Source organism: Zonotrichia leucophrys, chromosome 1A, assembly GCF_028769735.1.
Source record: "Zonotrichia leucophrys gambelii isolate GWCS_2022_RI chromosome 1A, RI_Zleu_2.0, whole genome shotgun sequence".
Classification (NCBI taxonomy): domain Eukaryota; kingdom Metazoa; phylum Chordata; class Aves; order Passeriformes; family Passerellidae; genus Zonotrichia; species Zonotrichia leucophrys.
Window position 1 is genome coordinate 69,204,143 of NC_088170.1, and position 26,194 is coordinate 69,230,336.

The 26,194-nt window shown below is 42.0% G+C and overlaps 1 protein-coding gene across 1 annotated transcript in view; it reads left to right on the forward strand.

Annotated features, from left to right (window-relative positions):
* Nucleotides 1-26,194, forward strand: part of MKLN1 (muskelin 1) — a 97,780-nt gene that overhangs the window by 41,096 nt on the left and 30,490 nt on the right. The window contains exons 7-9 of the mRNA XM_064703085.1: nucleotides 1,577-1,654; nucleotides 2,800-2,865; nucleotides 10,588-10,700. Coding sequence (XP_064559155.1) covers nucleotides 1,577-1,654; nucleotides 2,800-2,865; nucleotides 10,588-10,700 — 257 coding nt within the window. The remainder of the gene's footprint in view (nucleotides 1-1,576; nucleotides 1,655-2,799; nucleotides 2,866-10,587; nucleotides 10,701-26,194) is intronic.

Below are 26,194 nucleotides of genomic sequence, written 5' to 3' on the forward strand. Positions count from 1 at the left end.
CTGGCTTTTCTGAATCACAATTTATGAGATCTCAAGCTTCAAGCCTCTAGTGTGTTGTCCCAGCTTCATAAATGCTGAAGAAGTGGGAGTTAAGAACCCTGCTATTAAACCCAAAATAAACCACTTTTCCTTCTACATACATTGAGCAAACTTCAGGCTTTCCTCGATTACCTAATGTGGGGGGAGAGCTGCTGGTTTTGCTGCTGAGGTGAAAGTAAAACCTGCCCTGTTTTCAGAGTATTTATTTGGAAAAGCTTGCACAGCTGAGTTTATGGAAGTTTTATATTTTCAGACCAAACTCATCACTTTTTCAGGAGCTCTTGAGTGCCCTTGTTTTCTTGTTGGATGGTCTCTAAATAGAGCTTTCATCTTCTCCCAGGAAATACTTGCTGGCTTGGGTTTTAATTAAAACCTGGATTTCAGTCACGACAAAGTACAGGATGCCAGGAAACACTTGAAAATTTTCTCTGAGTCTTGTGTCGTGCTTAACAAAGATTTTTTACCTTTTCCTAAATAAATAGGGATGCATTCAGTAAGGATCATTCTTTTTTGCCTATATACCTCCAAAGGGCTTTTGTATAAATAAGCAGAGGCGTTCATCATTATTAAATTCCTATTGTTTTTCTTCCAGGTAGTGCATTCATACATGAATAGAGCAGAAACATTTGTCAGAAGAGCTTGTGTGTTGGGATGCTGGGTGATGGGTGGGATGTAGCCAGGCAAGCAGTGCTCAGGTGCTCTCATAGTTTGTTGTGCTACAGAAGGTAAGGTAGGTGTTCCAGAGGAGACATTTGAAGAACAAAAGCACCAAGTTCCCCACGTGCAGTCCCAGGGAGTGTGGGTGTTACAGCTCTCCTTTACAGAAAATTGGTGTTTGTGTGATGGACTGCTACCATCTGAACAGGATTAGGAACTGACCTCTGGATGCTGAAGAGGTGGAGAGCACAAGGGGAGTGTGGATCAAGTGCTGCTCACAGAAATGCTGCACTTGGCACATCTGGCCCAGGATCTGACGCCTCCTCTGTCGCTCTTCTTGCTTAACTCTCTGAAGAGAATGTAAACTCGTGTTTTGTTTTTCATCCAGCGCTTGGTTGTCCCATATCACAGCATTTAAACAATCTGCTCTGCCTCCCTTCTCAGATGGAGCTCCAGAGATGCTGTCTGACCTAGTTTTAACTTAACATGCACTAAAATGGTTGAATTTTATATGCACTGGCAACTTTCCTTTTGCTTAAATAAGGGGGAGGGATTCTATTCTTAATTAAATGCACCACACTGGAGATTTATAGACACTTGGCATGACCTGGCAGGCAAACTGGATAATTCCTGATTGATCTAGTAGCAAGTATTCTTTTTATTTTAGTGCTCACACATTTAGTTCATTAACAAACTAACAAAAGTTTAACAAACTAACAAAAGTTTAACAAACTAACTGACACATAATGGAGAACTCACTGAAAATGGAGGCTTTGGAGTGGCATACTGGATTGAGTTAGACTGAAGTTACCCACATTAATAGTGATTTTGCTAAAATGGAAGGATAAATGTTTTATCCAGCAAAATTTTTGTTTTGCAGATGGCTTGTTCAATCAGTATATCAGTCAGCAAGAGTACAAACCTCGCTGGGGGCAGATTATCCCCAAAAGCACCAAAGGTAAGGACATTTCTTAAGATAGAACTCATGTACTGCCAGTTCTGTCTTGTTCCTTTGAGAATATGGAGCAAGAGAATGATGCAAGAAAGTCTCCTCTAGGAGAGTTCTAGGGAATGGTTTCTTCTCTGAAAAAGTTGCATTTGTCTGCAAATTCAGTGAAATTCAGCCTGCTCTCTGGTTGAGTAAGGAGTGCTGTAGGAATACTAGTTATAACTTCAAGAACAGATCATCAGTTTAGTAACAAATCCCAGGATATTGGTTAAACATGAGAACAGCTATCTGTGTTACTGGATTTAGCACATGGAGTTGATGTAAGTTCAATTTAAACTGAGGAGTTGGCAAATAAATACATTATCTCAACAGGGAGTATTTTAAATGAGGTGCATCTTTTGAAGTCCTGATCTGTTACACAGTAAATCCAAACTGCAGAATCTTTTCCATTCCTGTCTGCCTTGAGAGGAGAATTGTAGCAGCATCCTTAACTGTACAGAAATCACTGTCACAGAGCAAATGCAGGATCCAAGGTGACAATTGCCAAGTGTGGAGCACTGTCTCCAAGCCCCTTGGGAGGGGTTATCTGTGTCACCTGTCCTGAATGCTTAAGGTACACAAAGTGGTTGGAAAGCTGCTTTAATTGGGCAGTTGGAATTCCCTTATATGTGAGAATAGCTGATGCAAAGCTGGCTGTGCTCTGTGGTCTGCATCACCTCCTGCTCCCATCCCAGGGGTTCATTTCCCTGCCCTTTGAGTATCTGTTCTCACAGCTCAGCCCTCAGGCAGCTCTCAGGTGTGGAGAGATGGAAGGGGAGCCAAAGGGTGGCTGTGTCATCCTTCTGGAGAGCTGCAAGGACAGCTCAGAGCTCTTTTGTGTGCACCAAGTGTGTCAGGAACGTTGGAGCTCCTCTCCAAGGCACTGAGAGTTGCAGTATTCACTTCTGCCCTCTGTACTGTCAGTCACCAGCTAGTTCAACATAAAACTTTGTACAGTTTTATAATGCTCAAAAAATATTACCTGGAAAAAGTGATGTGCTAGTGTTTAAGGAAGGGTGAGTTACTCAGTTCCTCTGCTTTCATGTTGAGGCTGTGTCTTCCTTTGGTTTAAAAATCTTAAAATGGAAAATTCTCCCTTCCCTCTTTTTCTGAAGGTGATGGGGAAGACAGTCGGCCAGGGATGAGAGGTGGCCATCAGATGGTGATAGATGTGCAGACAGGTGAGTAGTTGTTACATTTTTTAACTAAATTATTTAATCTGTTATTTTCCAGATTAATATGCAAATGTGTTTTTCTTCAGATACTGTGTTAGCTTCAGGTTTTGAGGAAAAAAATTACTCTTTCTAATAGTTGGATTAAATGTTCTGCTTCCTCTCTGGGTCTATATTCCAGCTGCCTTTTTCCTTCTTCCCTAATAATTCTGTGTTATGCCTTAGCCATTGTCTTGTCTTAACTAAGACAAGAGCAATTGGTTTTAATTTTTTGTTCCTCCTACCATCTTAGAGCAGGAGTTCAAACAAGAGAAGAGAAATTAGGGAAAATAATTTCCCTTATCTTCTACAGGCTGTGCTCAAGCAATAGATCTGATGTGTTGAAACATTCCTTGTATTTTGGTTGGAATGGCTTCTAATTCCCACAGCGTACAAGAAACTCCTGTTAAATATAATTCTTTAGACATCTTTTGCAAAAACGTTTCCTGTAGCAGTTTAAGGAATGGCTCAGCCTCTGTTCCAGAGAACATACAGAGAAAAGAAAGTGGGGTGGTGTATCAGGAGCAGTTCCAGTGATTGTTGTGCTGCATAATTTTTTATATCTTTGTCTGTTACTTAATCAGATTTCTGTGCTGCGTCAGTCCCTACTAAAATAAGGAAAGCATCTGCCCGAGTCTTTGCTGTGTGAGTGAAAGGATTGTTCTTGGGAAGGGAGAAACAAGATCAGGGCGTGGGTATTGGACAGGAATATAGGGTGGCATTGAAGGAGCTGGCAAAAAAATGCCCATGGCCATATCTGTTGTGGTCACAGGACGGGGACAGAGCATGTGACAGGACAGGACCTTCCAGAGTAATTTGCTAAGTCATGGTGAACAAGCAAAAATGCAGCAGTGGCTGCAGCCTCTGGCTTTTGCTCAGAGGAGTTACTGCGCTGGAGGAAGCACTCAAGTTCTTTGGTGTAGGAGAGTAAACTTGTTTCATTTGGTGGGAGAGGTTTGAGATTGATTAGAACAAAACAGTGCTGGAGGGTTTGCTGGTGTTTGTCTATGCAGAGGCTGGGGACGCTCCCTAGTGGCCTCAGGAATTAGCAGTGAGTGTTTCACAAGAGCGTGGAAGAAACATGATCCTTGTCAACTTGGAAATGATAGTCCTGCACACCTCCTGAAAATAAAATATCCATGGCAGTGTGAGCCTTCCTTTCCATTGCTCTTCTCTAAAGTCCCACTAAGGTTGTCAGCTCTGTCTTTGACTTCAGTTTCACTCTGCTTTACCAAGGCACTGAAACTCATCCATGTTTTTTTAAATATTTCTTGATACATTTTATATGTATTATATATACTTTGGATACATGTGTGTATTTAATATATAATTATATTTATATTATTTGTGGATATATATGTATAATACATTTTATTATAGATGTATGTATATATATTATACATTATCATATAAATTATCAAATATGCACAATTACAATTTTTTATTTTAATTGTTTTACTTGCACAAAACTGGCTGGACACTGCCCACAGAGGTGGAGTCCTGGATCTCCCCGCCTCAGGCTGGTCCTTTCTTGCTGTAGCTCTCTTTACAGGTGCTGGGATACCTTCCCAAAGTTTCCCTGTGGGCTCTTTGGGAAGTTGCTCTCAGTTTTGCATCCAGGTCCACTGAGGCCTGTAAAAGCTGAAATGTTTTTGAGATGATCAGTTTTGCCATTTCATTTAGCTCCTGACAGGCCAGGGGAAGTTCTTGGGGCTGTTTCCCATTGCTGATTGCTGGAGTTTTCCTTTTGAATGTAGGTGGAGTTTAATGAGCTGGTGGGAATGCAGCCAGGTATGTCAGGATGTGTTTTGCAGACTGGAGCTGGAAAGCTCCCTGGCTAACCTTGGACAGATCCAGTGCTAATGGAAAAAGGAGCAGTGGTGTACTCTTCCCTTCAAAGACATCCTCCCTCCTTACTCACACACTTGCTGAGTGGGATTTTTTCAGAAGACTTTGGCAACTGAAGAAAAATCATCTCACTTTGCAGTCCTTGTTAGAGGAGTTAGGTCCTTCTCAAAAATCAGTATTTTCTTCAACTTGAATCTTTTGGAAGTGAAGTGAAACAGCAAAAATCATACTTACAAGGAGATTCTGAAGTTTCAGATCATGTAGAATTAAGTATTGGAAGCAAATTTTCATCTCTGATGTCCAGACCTGCCATAGCTATAGATGAACTATGAATGGTTCAGTATTTTGATTAACCTCAAAGAGATTTTAAGTACTTATTACTGACTAGAAAAAATATTCTAATTTAATAGTACTGAGCCTGCTGGGTGCAGGTGCTGGTGTCAAGGTAGAGGATATGAGTTGGTGAGTAGCTGAACTAGATCTTAAGTTGCTGCTTGGAGTCACTGAGACTTTGTGTATCAGTTTTGGGTAGAACATGGATTTGCTTGGTCTAAACTGCCTTTTAGCATGGTTCAGTATTTTGATTAACCTCAAAGAGATTTTAACCACTTATTACTGACTAGAAAAATAATTCTAATTTATTTACCAGCTGGATGCTGGTGCTGGTGTCAAGGTAGAGGATATGGGTTGCTGAGTAGCTGAACTAGATCTTAAGTTGCTGCTTGGAGTCATTGAGACTTTGTTTATCAGTTTTGGGTGGAACATGGATCAGCTTGGTCTAAACTGCCTTTTAGCATGGTTTATCTTTCACTTAGAGTAGGCTGAAAGTAACTGAAAGAGAATTTAACATCTCTGCTGGCAGCCAGTAACTTGTGCTGGAGCTCATTTCCATCTGGTACTCCTGCTCTTAATACCTGCCACAGCTGACTGAGTAAGTGCAGTGTTCCTGATGCTTTGGAAATCTCTTAAAGCAGTTTGAAATGGAGCTGTAGGCATTGTGGGATGCAGAACTGAGAAAGCAGCATGATGTCTTCCTATATTAAAAAAAAAAAAGTTAAAAATGGGAAGTTAGTGATTCCCTCAATATCCTCCATCATTTTAATCACATTAACACTGAGACTGGAATGACTCTGGATGGGAGAATGAGGAAGTTGGATTTGGTATACATGTGCAGAAACATAAATGAAGAAAAATTCACAGTTACAGCTGAAACCACTGTTAGGTACTTCAAAGCTTTAGGCTGCAAATGAAAACAGAAAGCTCCTGTTATTCCTGCTTTTCCCTGCAAGGTGCAGCTCTCCATGTGGGAGGCTGGAGAGTTCTCTCTGCTTTTCTACAAGGAAGGAGAAGCATTTGAGTAGTTGCAACCCAGGTACATAGATTAAAACAAAATTATCCCCCAAACAACCCCAAAAGTACACAAGAACAGTGTTGTGTGCTGCATGTCAGGCATGAGAAGCTGTTTGTGTAGGCCCTGGGGAAATACTGGGGCAGTGACACTCAGGCTCATGTGCAGAACTGTGTTCCAGGGAATTGAACCCTAATGCAGGTTTGGATGAGGGTGTCAGCATCTGGCACTGGTTCCTTATTTCCAACTCTTTGTGTCTGCCCTCCCTGGCCTCCTTATGGGTCAGATATGCCACATTTCAACATTCCAGTGCTTATTCTGGAGGAGAGAATGGGTAAGTGAATTGCCAAAAGCAAGTTTTAAGGAGTAATGTTGGTACATAGGAGCAGTATGTGTGTTGTGTTTTGGAGATGGTTTATAATTCCATAGGAAAGGTGGAATTGATCTATTTTGCTCTTACAGGGCAGACACAGTGAATGACAGTGCAGTCCATAAAGCCTTGTAATTGTTTTGGTAACAACAGAAATAGGGACCATGTAGAAATCATGTAGAAATTTCTATTAAAAAAAAAGATATTTGGTGTTATATCAGGCTTTCTTAAATGTTGAAGTTTTCCCATGAGCCTGCTTTAGAAATAACAGCAAAGCAACACGGATGATTTTTCTTCTGTCTCCATTTCTCTTCTCTTTGGCAAGTGAAACAATTTTTTGAGAGAAAACATTAGTGAAATGGTCTTTATTGATGTGGTGCCTCTGTTCTCTCACTGAAGTGCAACTGCTGTGTAATTTTGGTTGTACATCATTTTTGCTTTTCCTTTCGTCCAGAGGAATTCTGTTTGCTTCCTTCCATTAGATAAATGAGGATAAATCTGTAGGTTGGGAACAGAGGGAGATGCAGAGCGCTGGGCCCAGCGTGCCCATTGTGTACGTGGGCAGCACAGCAGAAATGACAAGGCTCCTTCAAAAGCAGCATGGAAAGATGATAAGGATGAAGAGAGAGCAGCAGACATGAAGGATGCTGTTTTGCCTGAGGAAAACACTGCTATCCATAAGATATTTAAAGACAAGACTTGTGTACAGGATGAAGGGATCTCAGAAACAAAACACAGATGGCTTCTAAGCTCTGAAACACAAACAGCTGCTGAATCCTGGAGGTTACTCAACTTCATGGGGCTTTCACATTTGAGACTGTGTGCCTATCCTTAAAAAAACCCCTTGTATTCAGCCAACTTGTATCCAGCTGAACTGTGGCTCAGAACCCAAGGAGTGTGATACTGCAAGAAGATTTAATGCTGGTTTTATATTTGTGCTCTTAAATGCTCCTCACAAAGTGGGCAGCACTGCTGGCACGTAACTAAAGGTGTGGGTGCTGCTTGGAGAAGTGACATCCTTTTGTAGAAGGCTTTTGAGAGATCTTACACCTTGGTTGGTTTGTTATTTCTGAGAGGAATCCTTCAGATTCTGATTGAAAAAGGTTCATGGGAGGATCCTAGAGTTGTCTTCAGCTACTGGTGAGAGCATGGAGATAGCCAGGCCCATTCTGGAGGGAGCAGAGGGATAAGATAAAGGACAGGGAGGGAAAATCCTGTTGCATATTAGGGGGAAAAATTGTAATGAAGTTAATTAGTCATTGCAGCAGGGATCCAGTCTGAAATGTCCCTCCTTGGACAAAGTATAACTGAATAATTCCCTGGGCAATGTGGTCTCTGCTGAAGTTAGCCCTCCTGTGAGGGATTTGGGGGATGACTGATGGACTTTGCAGAAGTGCTGTAGATCCACAATTCTTTTATATTCCTTAGATAACTGTTGTAGCAGAGACATGGAAATGCTACTTGACCAAAGAATATAGTTAAATATGTCACCAGGACTGGAATGTACTCACTGAGGAAGACGTCCTGTACCAGAATCCCACCAAGTATTTCAGCACATGGAGAAAATGCAGATTAACAGGAGGTAGAGAACTGTCCCTGAGAATGTGTCTGAACCTGGACTGAAACCACCCCAGGAATTTTGATATTTCATGGGTTGGAGAAGGCTGCTGTGCTGCTTCTCTGAGAAATAGAAATTAAGGAGAGATTGACAGGAAATATGTGGATTGTTGGGAATGTACGTCCTCTAATTTGAGGACTTCTCTGGCACCTTTTAATCATCTAGAGAGTAAGGGAAGAAAAGAACTCAGACATTACAGAAAAATTTTTGACTGAGCAAGCAGTTTAGAAATACTCACAGAACATATTTAATTCAAAGTGTTGAATTTGTATTCAGAAAAAAAAAATGTAGAGGAAATAAGCTGAGGATGCTGGAGGAGAAATTTGACTTCCTAAACGTAGCTGGTAAAAGCTTTGGGTAAATATAATTGCTTTCATGTTTTTTTCTTGTTGCCTTGCAGCTAGGTTTGAAAATTCTCCTGCTCTGCTCCTAAAGCTGAATAGAGACTTGCTTTAATAAAGCAGCATCAATTTGCTGTGTTCCATATTGCTTGGATGCAGAGGGAGGATCCTTTCCCCCTTGAGCTCCCCAGTGCTACCAGAGTTATTTGGTGTGAGACTGCTGGGCTGCCCCACTGCTGCTGCCTGGGCTTTGTGGCCTCTGTCCTCTTCTTTGAATATTGGCCTTTCAAATCTGTCCTGGTTGAGTCTCTGCATGCAGGGTGGAAAAAAACCCTCCATAAAATCTGAATTAACAGCTGGAATGCAAGCAGTGATACTGGTTGGGAAACAGAGTGAAGCTGGACTTCAAAAAAAAACTTTAAAATCCCCAAAAAACTCAAACCCAACCAAACCAAAACAATCAAACCCAACCCCAACTAAACAAGAACAATCCCACAAACCACCAAACAACTATTTTTTTGCTTTATACCATGGGAAAGCAATTACAAATTTTAGGAGAACTATAAAAAAAATATTTACTTGACATTACCAGCAACAGATGCATTTATGCATTAAGAAACATTCCTTTTAAAACATGAAACCTTCCTCTAAAATATGTGTATACTTCTGCAATAAGGCATGAAACAAAAAATTATTTTCTTTGGGTCTAAATAGTGATGGAGCTTTTCTTTCATGTGAGCTACAGTTTTACTTCATGATATAAAATGGGTCTGGCACAGAGTTCATGTCCAGTTGTGTTCAGTGTTGCTCTGGGGATGCTCAGCACCATCTGGGTGCTCATGCTCCTCTCTCAGTGCTCACATTTAATTCTGTCAGCTTGGGTTAGGTAACTTCCAAAATCTGAGTTTTCATCAGAGTCATTCAGGTTTGCTATTAAATTTCATGTGAGCCAACAAAGCCTTTCCAGGCAGGCCTGACATTTTGGCAAGGCCCCAGTAGGATTTTTAGCTGGTGCCAAATCTTTTATTTTTCTCGGCTATCAATGAAGCTGTTGTGGTAATGTGGGTTTTGTGAGCTGTGAGAATTTATGCTCACAAAGGGACCTGCTCTTTGCAGGGAACACTGGGAGCCCTGAGTCCAGGAGGAAGGGTAATTAAAGTTAATGAACCAGGGTAACCTTTCCATGGTGATGACCACTATCCTGATGGTAGGTAAGGGTCAGGGACCAGTCCCATTTTATAATCGTGCTCTAACTCCGTGTTTTAATTGGTGTTGGATTAAAAATTGGCCATTACCTCCATAATAGAAATGGTTTGTGGATTTTAAAGGAGTTTTTCAAAGCTCTGCAAGTCTTGAGGAGCTTGTTCTTCTTGGACTTGGCTTTGTGTTCTGTTTTAATGCAGTCTAAAAATGAAGTATTTTTAGAATTTGAGACCAGATAGTGCTGTTTCTATAATGGGAGCAGTTTGGTTATCTCTCCATGGCAGAACAGAAACTCCTTTTTTAAATGTTTCCCCTTTTCAAAGGCTTCATCTGGCTTTATCAGTGAGTCTGGGGAGCCTTAGAACTTGCTGTACACAGAGCAGTTGTGGGTTTGAGGTGACAGCCCTGAAACACTCACTTAAATTTGTGACTCTTGTACTCACTGGCTTTTGTGGCATCAGGTAAGTTACTTTATGCAAGACATTTCCATTGAAGAGGATTTTGTACTTGGTTTTTCTATCTAAAGGATGGAGTAAACAGAAAAACTTTGCTGCTCCTATCTCCAGAATCTTGTTGATGTATAAATCCTGCACCAAACAGGGCACAGGATGAGATGTCATTGATAGACTACATGCACAGGATCCAAAATGTTAAATATTGTTCATTTGTCTGTCTGGAATTTTAATCAGAAGGCTGTGGGTTTGATTGCCTCTTATGTAAATGTGGAAATAGAAAATGACTCTGAGAATTGGCTGTCTATCAATCCTAAAATCTTCCATTACTAAACCAAACCACATTTTTGTGTTGATGACTAGTTCCATTCAAAAAGCAGTGGTGTTTTAAGTAAAAAAAAGAGTTTAAATTTATCTTCAGATAGTTTGTCTCTGTCACAGATGTTTTGTAGGCATTAGCCTGTTTAAACACATTCTCTTTTTAAAATAAAATATGTATTTTTTTTAAATAGAAACTGTTTATTTGTTTGGTGGCTGGGATGGAACTCAGGATCTGGCTGACTTCTGGGCATACAGTGTGAAGGAAAACCAGTGGACCTGTATATCCAGGGATACTGAGAAAGAGGTAAGTTCTGCAAACATCATATTTTTAAAAATACATCAATGGTTGCCCCTAAAAATGCCCCTCCTAAAGTACTTGTGTAGAAGTGCAGGATAAGAGTGAGAGCCACAGAGTTCAGACCTTCAAGTTCTGAAGACTTTTGAAATGCTTACATGGGGAAAAGATGAGCTGGAGGTGGCTTTGAAGTGCTGAGATTCCTGGAGGGGAAAGGTTTATTTCTCAAAAGCAGAAATGATCCGCCAAAAAATCAGCTCAGCAAGCAGAGCATGAGTTAAATAATTTTCTGTGGCTGAACATCCAGACTTATCACAGAATCACAGAATGTTTTGGGTTGGAAGGGACCTTAAAGATCATCCAGTTCCAGCCCTGCTGCCATGGGCAGGGACACCTCCCACTGGAAGGTTCCAAGAACTTGCTAATGAACATTTCAGACCTGATCCTGGTGTCTGAGCTTCAGAAACCAATTGTTTATTTTTTTAGCTTCTGTCAAAAATGAATGGAAATGGACAACTACCAGATGGAAATCTAGAGGACAGGGGTTACTGCCAAAGGCTACACAACCCCGAGAGCTTTCGTGGAATTCATTTGAACCATTTTCCTTGGCCTCTCTTGCTCAGTATTTGACGTATGAAACCTGAAATGAATGTAGCTTGGGTTATAGGACCAGACAAAAAATGTCCAAGACCTTTGGCTTCTGTAATTCATTTCACTGTACATCTTCAAGTTTTGTGTGGTTATTGTATTTTGTGTTCATTACTTCTTTGTCAGAGTAAAATTCATGCCATCTCTTCTTGGAGATATGAAAGGTTTGAGATCCCACCACTTTTTGACAAATTCAGGAGTTGATTTCCTCAGCTATTTGAAAACAGTATAAAAACATCATTTCTCATTTGTATTTCTCAGTTTCTTGTCATGGCTAATTTTGTGAGCTTCCTTACCAGATTAAATAACACTTTAATATTCTCATTTTTTTTCATTGCAAAGGTTTTTTAGAGGTTGTGATCAAGTAGGACAAATAGCCTGAGCTGAAAAAAAAAATCTCACAGGAATTTCCTGTAGCTCTTGAATCTCTGTGTCATGTTCTTACTGATTGGAACATCCTTTACAAAATGGGCAATAACAAAACTGAATGTGATACTCTGGTTTCTGTCATAACAGAGCTGTGGAGAGGTAAAATTGTTGTATTTAGTCAAAAAGAGGCTGCTGTGTTTTTCTTCCTGCACAAACCAGGGTGGGTCAGTCTGGTGTTTAAGGGATGCATTTCCTTCTTGCTGGGGTCCTGCCACATCCAGTTGAGTTTCTCTAAAGCTTAGGAGGCCTGGCTGGGATGGGGGAAAGGAGGAATGCACAAAAGGAGAGCTGTGGAGGAGACACAGTGGAAGAGTTGGGATTTTATGTGATTAAATGATTATAAAGGGATTTCGGAGGGAAAAATGTTAGCAGAGTGTTATAGAAGTTCAGGAAATTCAGATGGGAAGGGTCTAGTGAGGAGAGGAAGAAAGAAGAATTTTTAAAAGTGGAGACTTGCTGAATGTGTGAGGAGTTTTGAAGAAGGGATGTACTTAATAGAGAAAGGTGTGGAGAAACATGGCTCTGGAAAGGGAATTCTGGAGGGACTCTGTGACAAACTTGTGAGCTGGGGCCCCTGTGAGCCTTGTGGAGTCCAGCAAGGCCAAGTGCAAGGTCCTGCACATGGATTGGGGCAATTCCAAGAGCAGATGGAGGCCAAGCAGAGAATGGATCCAAGAGCAACCCCGAGGAGGACTTGGAGTGTTGGTGGTTGGCAAGCTCAACGTGATGATGTGGAGACTTGAGCACTCCTGCTCTGGAGCCAGGCTGGCAGAACTGGGGGTGCTCACCTGGAGAAGGCTCCAGGGAGAGCTCAGAGCCCCTTCCAGTGCCTGAAAGGGGCTTCAGGAGAGCTGGAGAGGGACTTGGGACAGAGGCATGAGGAGTTTTGAAGGAGGGATGTACTTAATAGAGAAAAGTGTGGAGAAACATGGCTTTGGAAAGGGAATTCTGGAATTCCCAGGTCAAGTACCAGGACAAGGGGGAATTGCTTCCCAGTGCCTGAGGGCAGGGTTAGATGGGATATTGGGAAGGAATTCTTGTCTGGGAGGGTGGGCAGGCCCTGGCACAGGGTGCCCAGAGAAGCTGTGGCTGCCCCTGGATCCCTGGAAGTGTCCAAGGCCAGGTTGGACAGGGTTTGGAGCAACCTGGGATGATGGAAGGTGTCCCTGCTCATGGCAGAAGTGGCACTGGATGGGCTTAAAAGTCCATTCCCACCCAAAGCATTCCATGATTCTGTGATGCATTCAGCAGTGTTCAGGAGGCCTCCTGAAGTATAATTCAGACTTTCTGAGGTACAGTGAGCTGCCAGCTGCTGTACTTACATCACTAGAAACCAGCAATGGGTTGTGGGTTTTTTTTTTTTCTGAAGAGATCTGGATGAAACCTGTTTTAGAAATGAAAAGGTCAATCTCAAATGTTGAGGAGTATATTCAAAAACAAAGACTCCAGATGTTTCTCTAATAGGGACATCAACTGCTCACAAACAATTTGCAAAAAGGAAATGTCTGTTGACATGGAATTTTAAAAAATATTCAGAGTAGATTCCAGTGGAGCTTAATCTTGTTTTGTTGTATTTTGCTAGTTCTGCTTCTGGCTTTTTTATTCTAATTAATCAGTGACAGTGGTTAAATTAGCCACTTAATAATGAAACTTGGATAAGAGTGAAATATGGTGAAAGTTGCATCCTGTCCAGTGTTATTGTAGGGATAATGCAGAGTAATGCTTTGGGATAAGACTACTGGGAGCTTCTGTTGCAGTGCATTAGGAGAACATTGTGTGACCTTTTTAAAAATGTTTTTGCTGCTGTTTTTCAACATTTTCCAGTGAGATATCTCTTTGTCACCTGAAGCTGCGTTTGTCTTTTTTAGCAATTAGACACCAAAGCTGATTTTTCATAGAATCATTGAATAGTTCAGTTGGAAAAGCTCTGTAAGATCAACTCCAACTGGTTCTCCCAGCACTGCCAAGGCTACCACTAAACCATGTCCCCAAGTCTCACATCCACATGGTTATTGAGTTCCTCCAGGGATGAGGACTCCATCACTGCCATGGGATGCCTTTCCAGGGATGGAAAACCCTTTCAGTGAAGAAATTTTTCCAAATATCCAAGCTCAGCCTCTCCTGGTGTAACTTGAGGCCGTTCCCTCTGCTCCTGTCCCTGTTCCCTGGAGCACAGCCCAACCCCCCCGGCTGTCCCCTCCTGGCAGGGACTTGTGCAGAGCCACCAGGGCCCCTGAGCCTCCTTTGCTCCAGGCTGAGCCCCTGCCCAGCTCCCTCAGCCCCTCCTGGTGCTCCAGGCCCTTCCCAGCTCCCTCAGCCCCTCCTGGTTCTCCAGGCCCTTCCCAGCTCCCTCAGCCCCTCCTGGTTCTCCAGGCCCTTCCCAGCTCCCTCAGCCCCTCCTGGTTCTCCAGGCCCTTCCCAGCTCCCTCAGCCCCTCCTGGTTCTCCAGACCCTTCCCAGCTCCCTCAGCCCCTCCTGGTGCTCCAGACCCTTCCCAGCTCTGTTCTCTTTCCTGGATATGCTCCAGCTCCTTATGTCTGTCTTGTGTGTCTAGACAAAATCCTCAGGGCTCTGCTGGAGTAGCTGATCACCTTCAGGTCTGCAGGACCTGCTGCTGAGCACACCACCACTGCTGATGGACAGACAGACAGACCCCACCATTCTTTCACAGTTTGGATCCAGCAGGATTCCTGCTGTGCTCATCAAATCCTCTCCCTCAAGCCTGAATCCTTCCAGGGAGATGCTCCCTGGAGCAGCTCAGGACCTCTCAGCTTCCCCACAGCTTCTGTGTCTGCAGTGTGTGACAGCCCTGTGAATCAGCTGGCACAAGGCACAGCCAAAATGAGTTTCATTTAAGAGCCTTTAAGAGTTTCTACCCTGAATCAATTGGAATGTTCTGACAAATGCTGTTGTCTTCAGGGTTTTTTAGTGGCTGTAGATCAACAGGTCTCTTCAGGATTAGGGAATAAATAGTTTTTAAAAAACAAACCTTGTCATTCCTTGGACGTTTTTACTCTAGGCCAGTGTCAGTTAACAGGGAAATTTCATGAGTTTTGATGTCTATTTTGATGTCTATTTCTAGTTTCCAAGCAGCAGCTTTCTCTTTTGAAGGGTAATTTAGTTAAAATCAGTGCAGGAGGACAGTTTTAAATGTAGGAAAGACTTTGTTTGGTGTAAATTGATAGTCAGGGGATTTTGAAATAGGATCAAAATGCTGAGGGGTGTTGATGCCTCTGGAGATCAGATAAATGAGGCTAAAGCAGTGTGATAGTTGGCATATTCTGTGTGTCTCTGGTGTTCCTGTACCTTGTTCTGGTATTTCCTAGAGACAAGAGATGGGGGGATCTCCCTTCAAACAGTGTCACTGCATTGATTGGTACCTTCTGTGCTGCTTCTTGGAAAATGCATTGACTCACCCTCATTCTGGCTTCTTCAGAGGAGAATCCTGCTCACAAATCAGCCCTGTGAAGGATGTGGAAATTGTGTAAATGGGTTAGGTTTAGGTGACACTGTGTTTCTCTCAAAAATTGTTGGAGTATTTCCTTACCAAAGGTAGAAGTGAAGGTCTTGTCATGGTTTAACTGCTTGAGAGGATAAATCTTTGCTCACAGTGAAGGAAAGTGTAGGTCAACAAGTGTCTCCTGTTCAGTAGGTTCAAAATGATGTAGAAAATGGGTATATTGTGAGGTGACAGTTTGCTGTGAACAGAAAGTGCCTTTCCAGGATGCTGAAAGTAAAAGCTGACAAGTGTAGAAAGCTCTCCTAATGGTGAGAGCCAGGGGGAATTTCAGCTGCTATTGTATTTCCAGTTAAATTTGCTCCAGTCTCTGCATGCATTTCTTTGCATTTGTTGACATGGATGAATTTACCCAAAGCTTTCAGAGTCATGTTACCACAGAAGCATTTTTGTAGGAGTTTGTGACACCTCTGACTGGATTTTTTTGGATGTGATGCAAAAGTACATGAGCATATCAATGTAAAACTTTTACCCTGTGCTGTTTGAAGTGTAGGAACTGAACTAGTCTCAAATATTGACTTCTTCCCACAGATGGTGATACAGTTTGGAAGACACATCAAGTGACTTGAGGGGCTTTTTGTGGCAAATATTGTGATGTTTACAGACTTGATATCTAATACAGTGAGTGTGCCATGTCCTACTGCTGAGCAGTTGCAGTGGTACAGATGCTCAGTTGTAGGAGATTCCTGGTGCTGCAAAAGCACATAGGGAGAAAGCAGCTGTCCCTGAAAGAAACTTGGATACTGCAGACGTACCTCGGAGCCAACTCCCTAAATAGTGCAAATGCCTACAAAAGTAGGGACAAAGACAGCAGATGCTGGAGTGAACTAAATGAAAAGTATCCTGGGTTGATCCTAAATATCACAGGCTAATGGTTTATTTTCCTCTCTATTTAGTAGCATAATGGTTTAAAATGTTCTAAGCCAGTATTCTTTCACCAGAATGTTTGAGAGAGACTTTCACATATGCCTAACTGACATCCCCAGTGATTTCCACTTAGGCAGCCTAAAGCAAAAAAGCCCTGTTGAGGGAGCAGCACCTCAGCTTTTAAAATAATTTATTTTTAAATAAACATTTTGGGAAAACAAAAAAACCCTGTTGAGGGAGTACCACCTCAGCTTTTAAAATACTTTATTTTTAAATAAACTTTTTGGAAAAGGTTTTCAGCTTTTAAAGCTAACTTATGTGCTTATGCTACCTTGTGTGCCTCAAGAGTTCTGTCTTCTTAATCCTGGTTTATTTGTCTTTTTTTTTTTAAACTTTGACATTTTTTTAAGGAAAAGATCATCCATATTTGAAAACAGCTTCAGGTCTTAAGTTATTCAGTTTCCTCACTAGGTGCCTGTATTTCTTGCTTCCAGCATGAAAAAAAGCCCAGAAAAGAAGCCAAACTTCAGTTATTCCTCCCACCAGGTGTTTGAATGTGTGGAGGTCCTTTCCTCCACACGCTGCCGTTCGAGTCAGTCTCGTGGAGAAAGGAGCATTAAATAAATGCCTTGTGCCCAATGTTCTGGAGGCTGCACAACTTTGGCAGCCCTGGAGGTTGTGCATGCCAGTCTTCAGGTTATGCTGAATTTCCAAGTGATCATAAAGCTTTCAGTTGCAAAGTAAAACTACTTTTAGTCCTTGAAGTAATGCATCAGGCAGGGTTGATTTGTGGCGTTTATGTTCCGATAAAAATCACCACTTCAGCTGCAGCTTATGATGAGTTTAATGCTCTGATCTCTGGTCTGGAATGGAACTTTATTTTACTTACATGGCTTTATTAGGACATTATTGCATCATCCTAATGCATTTTGCAATTCCCTGTGTATTGTAGATGAGGCAGTGTAGAGTCATTCTTGGGTGGCTGTGGATGCATCCTGAAGGGAAAATGACATTACTGGATTTTCAGGTAAAGATTTAGTGAAGAGGTTGATGTTGGTACGAGGAATTCTGATTTATATCCTTTTGGCTTTTAAAGACACAGAAATATGCACCTGTGAGATGAGCCAGCTGGAATGCCAGACCCCAGCATTTCACACTGAAGGGATTAAAAGAAAAGAATTTTAAAGAAATAGGAGAATATGTAGAGGTGGAAGGAAAACTTAACTCTTTTGCCGGTGAGTGAAAGTAGCTTCACACACCAATCAACTTTGCCTTGGGAGTAGAGTAATGTCTTATTTCAGCTACACTGAGAGACTTGTTACATTCATGTTACATTAACTTTGCTCAGTCTGTGCAAATACAGAAATCCCTAAAGAAATATCACTTATCCCAAAGTGCTAACATAGGGGAAGCTGTCTCAAGTAGTATCACAGACAAATCTGTAGCTAAATTGTCTGGATAATTACGTGCTTGAAAATGTAGTAAGTTTTTGTGGACCTTGCTGCTGAGGTATTTCAGCAACTGGGTTTTGGAGGTAATTGGGAATTGAGCTTTCTGGAGTGTCTCAAGAGAACTTATTGGCACAGTGGCTGGTGCAATGATGTGTTGAATTCAGATCTATCTGAAAGAGCTTAGTGTGTTTAATAGGACTTAATCCTTGAATTTTCCAGGGCTTGCACATGATGGAGATGTTACTGATAGTGGGCTCTAGGAAATTAAACAGTCAACTTGCCAACACCTTCAGGTGCAAGCTGCTCTTTTGTCACAGCTCAAAACTGTCTTCACTTTCTCAGAAACATCTGAGACCCTGTGGCTGTCAAGGGATTTAGACTTAGAATTTCATGTTTGTTTATCACCAGCATCTCAAGGACAATTAAGTACAAAAAAAAACCCCAAAAATACTTCCAAAAGTGTAGCCTTGCTTGTAACCTTTGTGGCTAAACAGTTTATAAGCAACCAGTTAAATTTTTTCAGCCTTCTAGTCTGCCAGTGGAGCTGTAGCTCAGCCGAGTAGTTTGTGTCTATGGAAAAATCTCTCTTGGCTGGACCTTTGCTGGCCATTGTTACTGGTAATGAGAGGACAGAGTGAACTTGTGATGCATGCAAAAATGACCTCATTCAACATCCTGCAATTGTTAATGGGGTTAGTTAAATTCGGCACACGAGGGCCGCTGTCCTGAGGGCCCATCTCGGAGCTGGTGAAAGCTCTGCTTCTCTGGTGGCTTGTCTGTTACATTTCATCAGCCTTGCTGAAAGCAAAGCTGAGCACTGGATGTGGAACAAACTGACAATTTACTTGGTAAAATTTAAGAAGTTGAAACTTTTTTCACATTTCAGCAGTGTGAGCAGCGCTTTGTTTGCAGGTGAATTGTGCCTTTTGTTAGAAATAGCGCAGAGCTGATGTCCTTTTGCTGCAAGGTCACCATGTACTGGGGTATTCCTTCAGTACTTCTCTTGTTTGCATTTGTAAGCTGAATCACAAAGGTTGGATGACTTTTACTTTTGACTGTAAACTAAAGCCTGCACAAGACCTTCATAGACATTCCTGCAACCTTCTTCAAATAAATTAAAGAATTACAGAAGAGTTTGGGTTGGAAGGGTGGAAAGATCAACTCATTCCACCCCCTACCATGCACTGGGACACTTTCCACTATCCCAGGTTGCTCCAAACCCCATCCAGCCTGGCCTTGAGCACTTCAAGGGATCCAGGGGCAGCCACAGCTTCTCTGGGCACCCTGTCCCAGGGCCTCCCCACCCTCCTGAGCAGAGAATTTCCTTCTAACAGCTGATCTAAATGTCTTTCCTTTCAGTTTAAAATTGTTCCACCTTGTCCTGTCACTATCTGCCTGTGTAAAAAGTCCCCCTTCATCTTTTTTTATAACCCCATTTTAAATACTGAGTGGCCACAAATTATTTCCCACTATTTGCACGCTTGAAGATGTGGGAGCTTTTTCCCCTTCCCACTGGCTTTTAAGATGTTTTTCTGCAACATAAGATCCATGGTGTTATGAATTGCTGGAAGGCCTTGGTGATAGCTTGGTGTGAGAGCAGAGAGCACAGGAGATCCAGGAATGTGGCTCCTGCACTGGCAGTTCCTCTGGCAGTGGCTGCCAAAGCTGTTCCTGCACTGTAGGAGAACTCAGGCAGCACAGCTGTGTAAGCACAGTGTTGGTGCTTTGGAAAGTTCAGCTGTGAGGACACACTTGGTCTTTACAGGTGCCTTGGTCAGGGAACATCAGGAGTCAGAAGATCATGTATTAATTCATTCCTTTATGAAAATACTCTTTAATTTAGTTATTTCTACAAGCAGGTGGCAGGGAGGCTAATAAATATTAATTTCATGAGAATAGAGCATTATCTGTTTTCATAGCACTGAGTCTGTGCTGTGATAAACCTGTGCTGATCCCTGGAGGATGGAGCAAAGACTTGGAGTCAAGTTTGTGTCAGACTGGAAGGGTTGAGCTGTCAAGGGTCATCAAATCCAGCCCACTGCTGCCATAAGGACTGTGTTGTATGATCTCTGAGCCTGATCATTTGACTTATAAGCTCATTGAACCCTTTTTCAAAAATAGAACATCAGGCCATTTATTTTTTAATTCTAGTTTAAGCAGGGAAAGTCTCTTTGTAGCAGGCTCAGCTCAAGGCCATGCAGCATCAACAGTGGGAAATCAGGAGTGTCCTAAATGTGAACATGCTTTTAGGAAGGGGAACAAGAAAGCTTCATCCTGTTGAATTTTAATATTTTCCCACCTTGAAGAGGCGTGCACACAAAACTGTGCTGAAAGCTGCCTCTGACTTTAATCTGCTCCATCATGTCTGAGTCAGATGCCCAGAAAGGACTTTGCTGGTAAATCTATCCCGTGGCATCGCTGTGGGAGGGCACCAGTAAGCAGATTAGCCATAGCTCAGATTCTGTGTCAACTGCCTGACCAAGGGTGTCTTCCTGTCCTGGCTGTGCCTGGACTTATTAATAGTTAATTATAACTTTTTAATATCCAAACTTAATATTTATCGTAAGGCATTTAACTCTCTTGTGTGAAAAATTGTGTAAATTCATGGCTTTCCAGTACTGGTCCTGAGGAGTTTTCAGCATGCTGACTCTTAGATAGATTCTGGTCTATTTCTTAGGCTTCACAAAATATTTTTTGGCAGAACATATTTAATTTATATGTAACAGTTTTGTAGAGAAGCTGTGGCTGCCCTGTCCCTGGAAGTGTCCAGTCCCAGGGGCTCGGAGCAACCTGGGGTAGTGGAAGGCAGAGGAGTGGGACTGGATGAGCTTTGAGGTCCCTTCCAACCCAAACCATTTTGTGGCTGATGAACTTGCATGTTCTCAGAAATATTCTTTTTAACTGGTAAAGCAGCCTTAAAATTAAGTTGGAATATCTGTTACTTTTATAAATAGTGGCAAGAACTGTGGAATGTTCAAGGTTGGAAGGGACCTTAGAGATCATCTAGTCCCAGACCCCTGCCTTGGCCAGGGACGCCTTCCACTAGATCAGGTTGCTCCAAGCCCCATCCAACCTGGCCTTGAACACTTCCAGGGATTATTTGCAGAGTAATTTAAAGAATGGAGTGTACATAGAGTATCCAAAAAAATATTTTCTGGAGGTCAACTCCCATCTTATGGTCCTAGAAACATTCAGTGCTGTGCTGCATGTACCCTGGGTGACATGGAAAGGTTTTTAGTTCTAGTGTTGGAACTGTCTGGTCTTGGACATCAAATGATACAGGTGGCACTGATTTCTGCCATCCTACAGAGTAGGAAATTGGGATGTGCTGTTTGAGGGAGGGTCTTTCATGCTGCAGAAACCCTTACAGGGGGCTCTGAGCCCCTGCCATGTGCCTGTGCTGGGCTGCTCTGGCCTTGAGCATGGTTGTGGTGCTCCTGTTGTGTGACTGGACGTGCAGGACCCTCTCTCTGGTGGTTTGGTGCTCCTGGCACATCAGCAGTGATTTTGTGGTTGATAGGAATGATACATCAGTCTGCAGCTCCTGTTTTGTGTTTAGGGACCATACAAATCCTCCATGCTACCATAAAAAAAAGAATAGATGAAATTATTTTCTTAAATTTCTGGCACCTTTAGGTTATAATAAACTTAAAATGCCTTCTGTGAGTTAGCTGTATGGGATGAAAATGTTTTATTTTGTTGTATAGCTGCAGTTGTTTCTCTTGCTGAATTTAGTGCTCATCTAGAGCAAAGCAAATCTTTGCAGTGGCTCAGATTAAACATTTTGGGAGCGCATTAGCTCTAGACTGGCATTGATAAAGCACTGACAAGCTCTAATCTTAAAGCACATGGACTTGAATTAATGCCAGGAATAATATGCATTTCCTTTCATTTTCAAGTTTGTGGAGAACTTTCCCCCCTTTTTTTTTTTTTTTATTTTGGGGGGGGTGGAGGAGGAAATGAATTATAGTCCAAAACTGGGAAATGAGAGCAATTAATCTCTGCAGTTGTGTGTAGGCAGGAGGGACTATTTGTTGCCTGACAGGCTGCTCTCAGGACTGGAAACAAAGTAGGTTGTTTGTGTCTTTTTATGTCCTCGTCCTAGTTTGCTTTAGGACAAGAGCATTTACCTCATGACGCTTATTTTTGAACTTCATACTGGAGGCAGTGTTCACATTCCACTCAGTCTTTTACAGGACCAGGAACGGAGAATTAGTCAGCTGTTCTTTGTTTTTATTTCCCTGACTCTTGAACAGGATCCAGGCTTGCTCCTGAGGTTTTTCATCTGGATTGGTCTGAATAAAACAGATTTTTCTTGCAACTGAAACCCCTTTATTTGCAAAAGGTTATGATAACCAGAAAAAGCCAAGCTCCCCCAGTTTTTGTTTGGGATGGGCAGTGGAACCGGCTTCCTGCGGTCATGTTCTCATTAAAGGAGGTTCATAGGACATTTATTTAAAAACAAACCAAAAAATGAAAGCTATCATGTTTGTGCCTTAATGTAGCATTCCAGGATGCTGTTGCTAAGATGATGCCTGCTGATTCTGGCATAAATAGTGGTTTGAGCAGACCCTACCCTAAGGAGTTGAGTCCCAATCCTTTCTCCCCTGTATAGGAACAAATCAATTATTCTAAGGAGGCGGTGTTGTCTCTCGGTGCTGTTGTGTTGCTTTTTGAAAACGTTTTGTAAGTTAGTCCTTAAGTGGGATAATTGCTTTCAGCATTTGCAAGTTAAATGAAGAAAGCTCTAATTAGATTTTATAAAGTGGCTTAGCATGTTGAGAAGGCTTTTCATAAAGTATACTGTGTATTCACTTGGCATTGCACAATTGAATTTCGTGTAGCACTGACGAAACCTAAAAATCCTATTTGGCCCTGGGTGCTTAAAGGATTGAAAGCCTTTCTTAAGTGCTCCTGGCCATACAGCCTCTCTTCCTTTCCCCACCATCCCACCCTCACCAGGGCATTTATCTGTGCTGTAGAGACCAGAGGAGTTACATCAACACCAACCTGTTTAAAGAAGAGCCTTGGAGCTGGGCATAAAGCTTGGTATTTTGTAGCACTTCCAAACAGGACCCTGCACATGCTGTTTAATCTGTTTTAGCTGTTATTGTGCTGTGCTGATTGTGTGGTGGGGCTGGGTGGCACAGAGCCACTTTGTTCAGGTCACTCCTGGCTCTGTGCAGGCACTTATTGAGTCCCACACAAGCCCAGCAGTGCCTGTGCTTAGCAGTTTTTGGTATTGTTTGGTGTCCTGTAGGTTAGAAATGTGATATGCTAATGCTTTCCTCTTGCCATCACAGCCTTGGCAGCAGCTGAGGCACTGGCCAAAGCAGCCTGACACACTTATTGCCATCTGAATAAGGACTTAGCCCAGTCACAAGCCCCTTTCACGTGTGGTTTCTGCAGTGTGTGTGCCAGGAGCTTTCTGATGAGAATTGGAAGGAGTCCCCAGAGGCAGTGTTTGTTCAGGTCCTTGGGGTGCTGTTGCTGGATGTGGCTTTCAGAGTCTTATGGAAGATGGGCTCTGTTTGGGAAGTGACACCTCTGCTGCCTCAGTCAATCAGGTCGTGAAGCTTCATCTGTAAAAATGTGCATTCCACATGTAACAACTTTAAAGAAATCTGATCTAAAGTAAAGTACTTAATTATAAAATCACAGAATGGTTTGGGTTGGGATGGACCTTAAAGACCCTCTGGTTTCACCCCCTACCATGGGCAAGGACACTTCACTAGGTCAGGCTGCTGAGGGCCCCATCCGCTGGCCTTGAACACTTGCAGAGATGAGAAGTTTTGCACAGGTTTGTTATGAGTTCAGACAGTCACAGAAACAACTTCTCAAAACTGTGACTTGGTGATGAGGCCTGAATTTGAAGAAGGGCTTAGAGATCTCTAGTAAGATCCACTCAGCCTGGGACATAATTAATGGATCATGATCAGCCTACATCCTGGCAGGAGGATAAAAGGGCAATGCCCTGTAGCCATGCTTGATCTCTTCACCCTTGGTTTAGAGAGTCATATCTGTCATGGTCACTTTTTCTCACTCATTGCTTTTAAAGAGTCAGATTCTTTGAACAATTTTGGAATCAACAAACCTTCCTGTTTGAATTTACTGGATTGCTGTGTCCATGGCAAGCTGTGTCAGTGTTCCTCGTGTGAACAACAGGCTGCTGTTGTGACCACATGGAGCACACGGCTTTGGATGAACCCTCAGAGCCACCCACGGGCACTTGATTCATCACATGTGCCTTGAAGCCTTTTACTCTTTTGTGGTGTCTTTGTAACTGAACTCTGTGGTTTTTTGAAGTACATATGAGCTGCAAGGGCTGCCATGGTCAAGCTGAACTCAGAAGTGAACACAGATTTGGACTTTTCCCCTTTTCTGCCTTAAATGTCAAGCCAGCATGTATCACTGTTAATGGAGATATTTACTCATTTTGGTAAACAAGCTAAGGAGGAAACTTTGGCAGGTTCCTTGTGACCTTGTGAGTGGTGTGCAGGCAGAACTCCAGTTTTCTTGGAGAACAGGTTTCAAATTGGATGAAGTTTCCTGTATTACAGGAGACAGTTTTTGTTAGAGCTGAAGTTTTTGCATGAACTTGGGGTGATGAAGATTCTCCATCTGTAGAGATGAAATGTTAACCTTAAGAGCTCTTTAAGAAAGCAGATTTTTACTGTGTGAGATGTGGCTAGGATGTATTTAAAGGAAAAAAGGTATTTTCCCTAAATTCTTTCCTCATTTTAAAACAGTCCTAGGAAAGCTGCATGTTGCATATTTAGTGTAACAGCTGTGGTTTTGGTGCCATTGCCTTGAAATGGATATTGAGTTGTGATGTGTCTCAGCCTTGTGTCTCTGCTCAGACAAATTTTGGTTGATGGTGTAGCTTTTCATGGCAAGGCAGATCTGGAAATTGCTAAATTGGAGATTTACTCCTGAAAGTGCCAAAGACATTATTTGAACAAGTTTGAGAGGATTTAATTTAGTCCACATAAAGGTGGGCTAAATTAAATCCTCTCATAGAGGTGAGAGATATTTTGTATTTTCTAGGAACAAAAATAATTGTGTTGTTGCCTTCTATGTAATCTTCCTCCATGACCAAAGGCAATCAGTGAGTTTTTTGCTGCATTTCAGGATTTTATGCTAATATTTCACTGCTATCAGTACTTTTATATTCAGAAAATAAAATTATCCTAATTACCATGAAGTAACTAATCCTCAAAGCTGTAATCATTGCCGACATAATGCTTCATATTTACAAAATATGAACAATTGAGTTCACCTCTTCACATGGTCTTTTGAGTTTCTGTAAACAGTTTCCTGGAACCATTTCTTAATCAAGAAATTGAATTCTGTAACATGAATAGTAAAGGCTTTTGGCAACAAAGATGTAATGCTTCCTTTCTTGTTTTATTTAATTTGGTGATGTACGTTCCATTAGTGTACTTTAAATTTCAATAGAATTTAAGTGAAAGGGTACAGTTATCAAGATTTTTTCATAAGACATTCCACATAAGCTAGTAGACAGAGCAACTCTTGTGCTGATTATTTGGTGTGTTATGGCTACTCTTCTTTAACTATAAGTCTTCAATAATCATTTAAAGATTTGCTATATCTTTGCCTACTTGCCTAATCTTTACTTTTCAATAGTTTTAAATAGATTTTTTGGTATAGAATCCCAGAGTGGTTTGGGTTGGAAGGGACCTTAAAGATCATCCCATTCCAATGCCCTGCCATGGGTTGGGACACCTTCCACTGTCCCAGGGTGCTTCAAGCCCTGTCCAGCCTGGCCTTGGACACTTCAGGGATCCAGGGGCAGCCACAGCTGCTCTGGGCACCCTGTGCCAGGGCCTCACCACCCTCAGAAGGAAGAATTTTTTCCCCATGTCTAATTTAAACCTGCCCTTTGTCACTGGGAAGCCATTCTTTGTGTCTTGCACCCAACTGTGTCAAAATAAACTACAGAATTTATCTATATTAATGATATGGTGTTTTTAATCTGATATTTTGCACATAAGGCTTTGCAAGCGTTGATTTCTAATGTTTTGGTGTACCAGAACATCACTCTCATGCTTCAAGAAGAAGCAATAGGAAGGCCCTTAAAGAGAGATTTGGGATGCAGAAAGGAAACTACCCAGGCCTGCATAATCATCATCATAATGTCATTAAATAAATTACTCCATGATTTAACTTGAGCACTCCTGGATGGATTAAGCCCATAATAATTTGACATGGGGCACTCTGTGTGTTTCTCTTGAAGATCATAACTCAGGGCAGTTCTGCTTACCGTGGGAAACTTTCTTTCAGCTGGAGCCTGGGAGGGCCCTATCTGTTTGTGAAGGACAGGGAGTGCTTTTGTTACCTTCCCAGAGCCATTACGGGATATGATTGCTTGGGGGAGTGTCTGCTTATGATCTGTTAGAAAACAGCCTATTAATAAAACAGAGCCTCTTGTAATAGAGCCCTTCTTAATCTTCTTCCTGTGTAGTTATTTATAGGCTGTGACATCTTAATTTGCCTCTCATGTGCATCGACTTCTGTTATTTTAAAAGATCAAGTAGTTTTCACACGCCTCTGAGGATCACTTCTGGGAG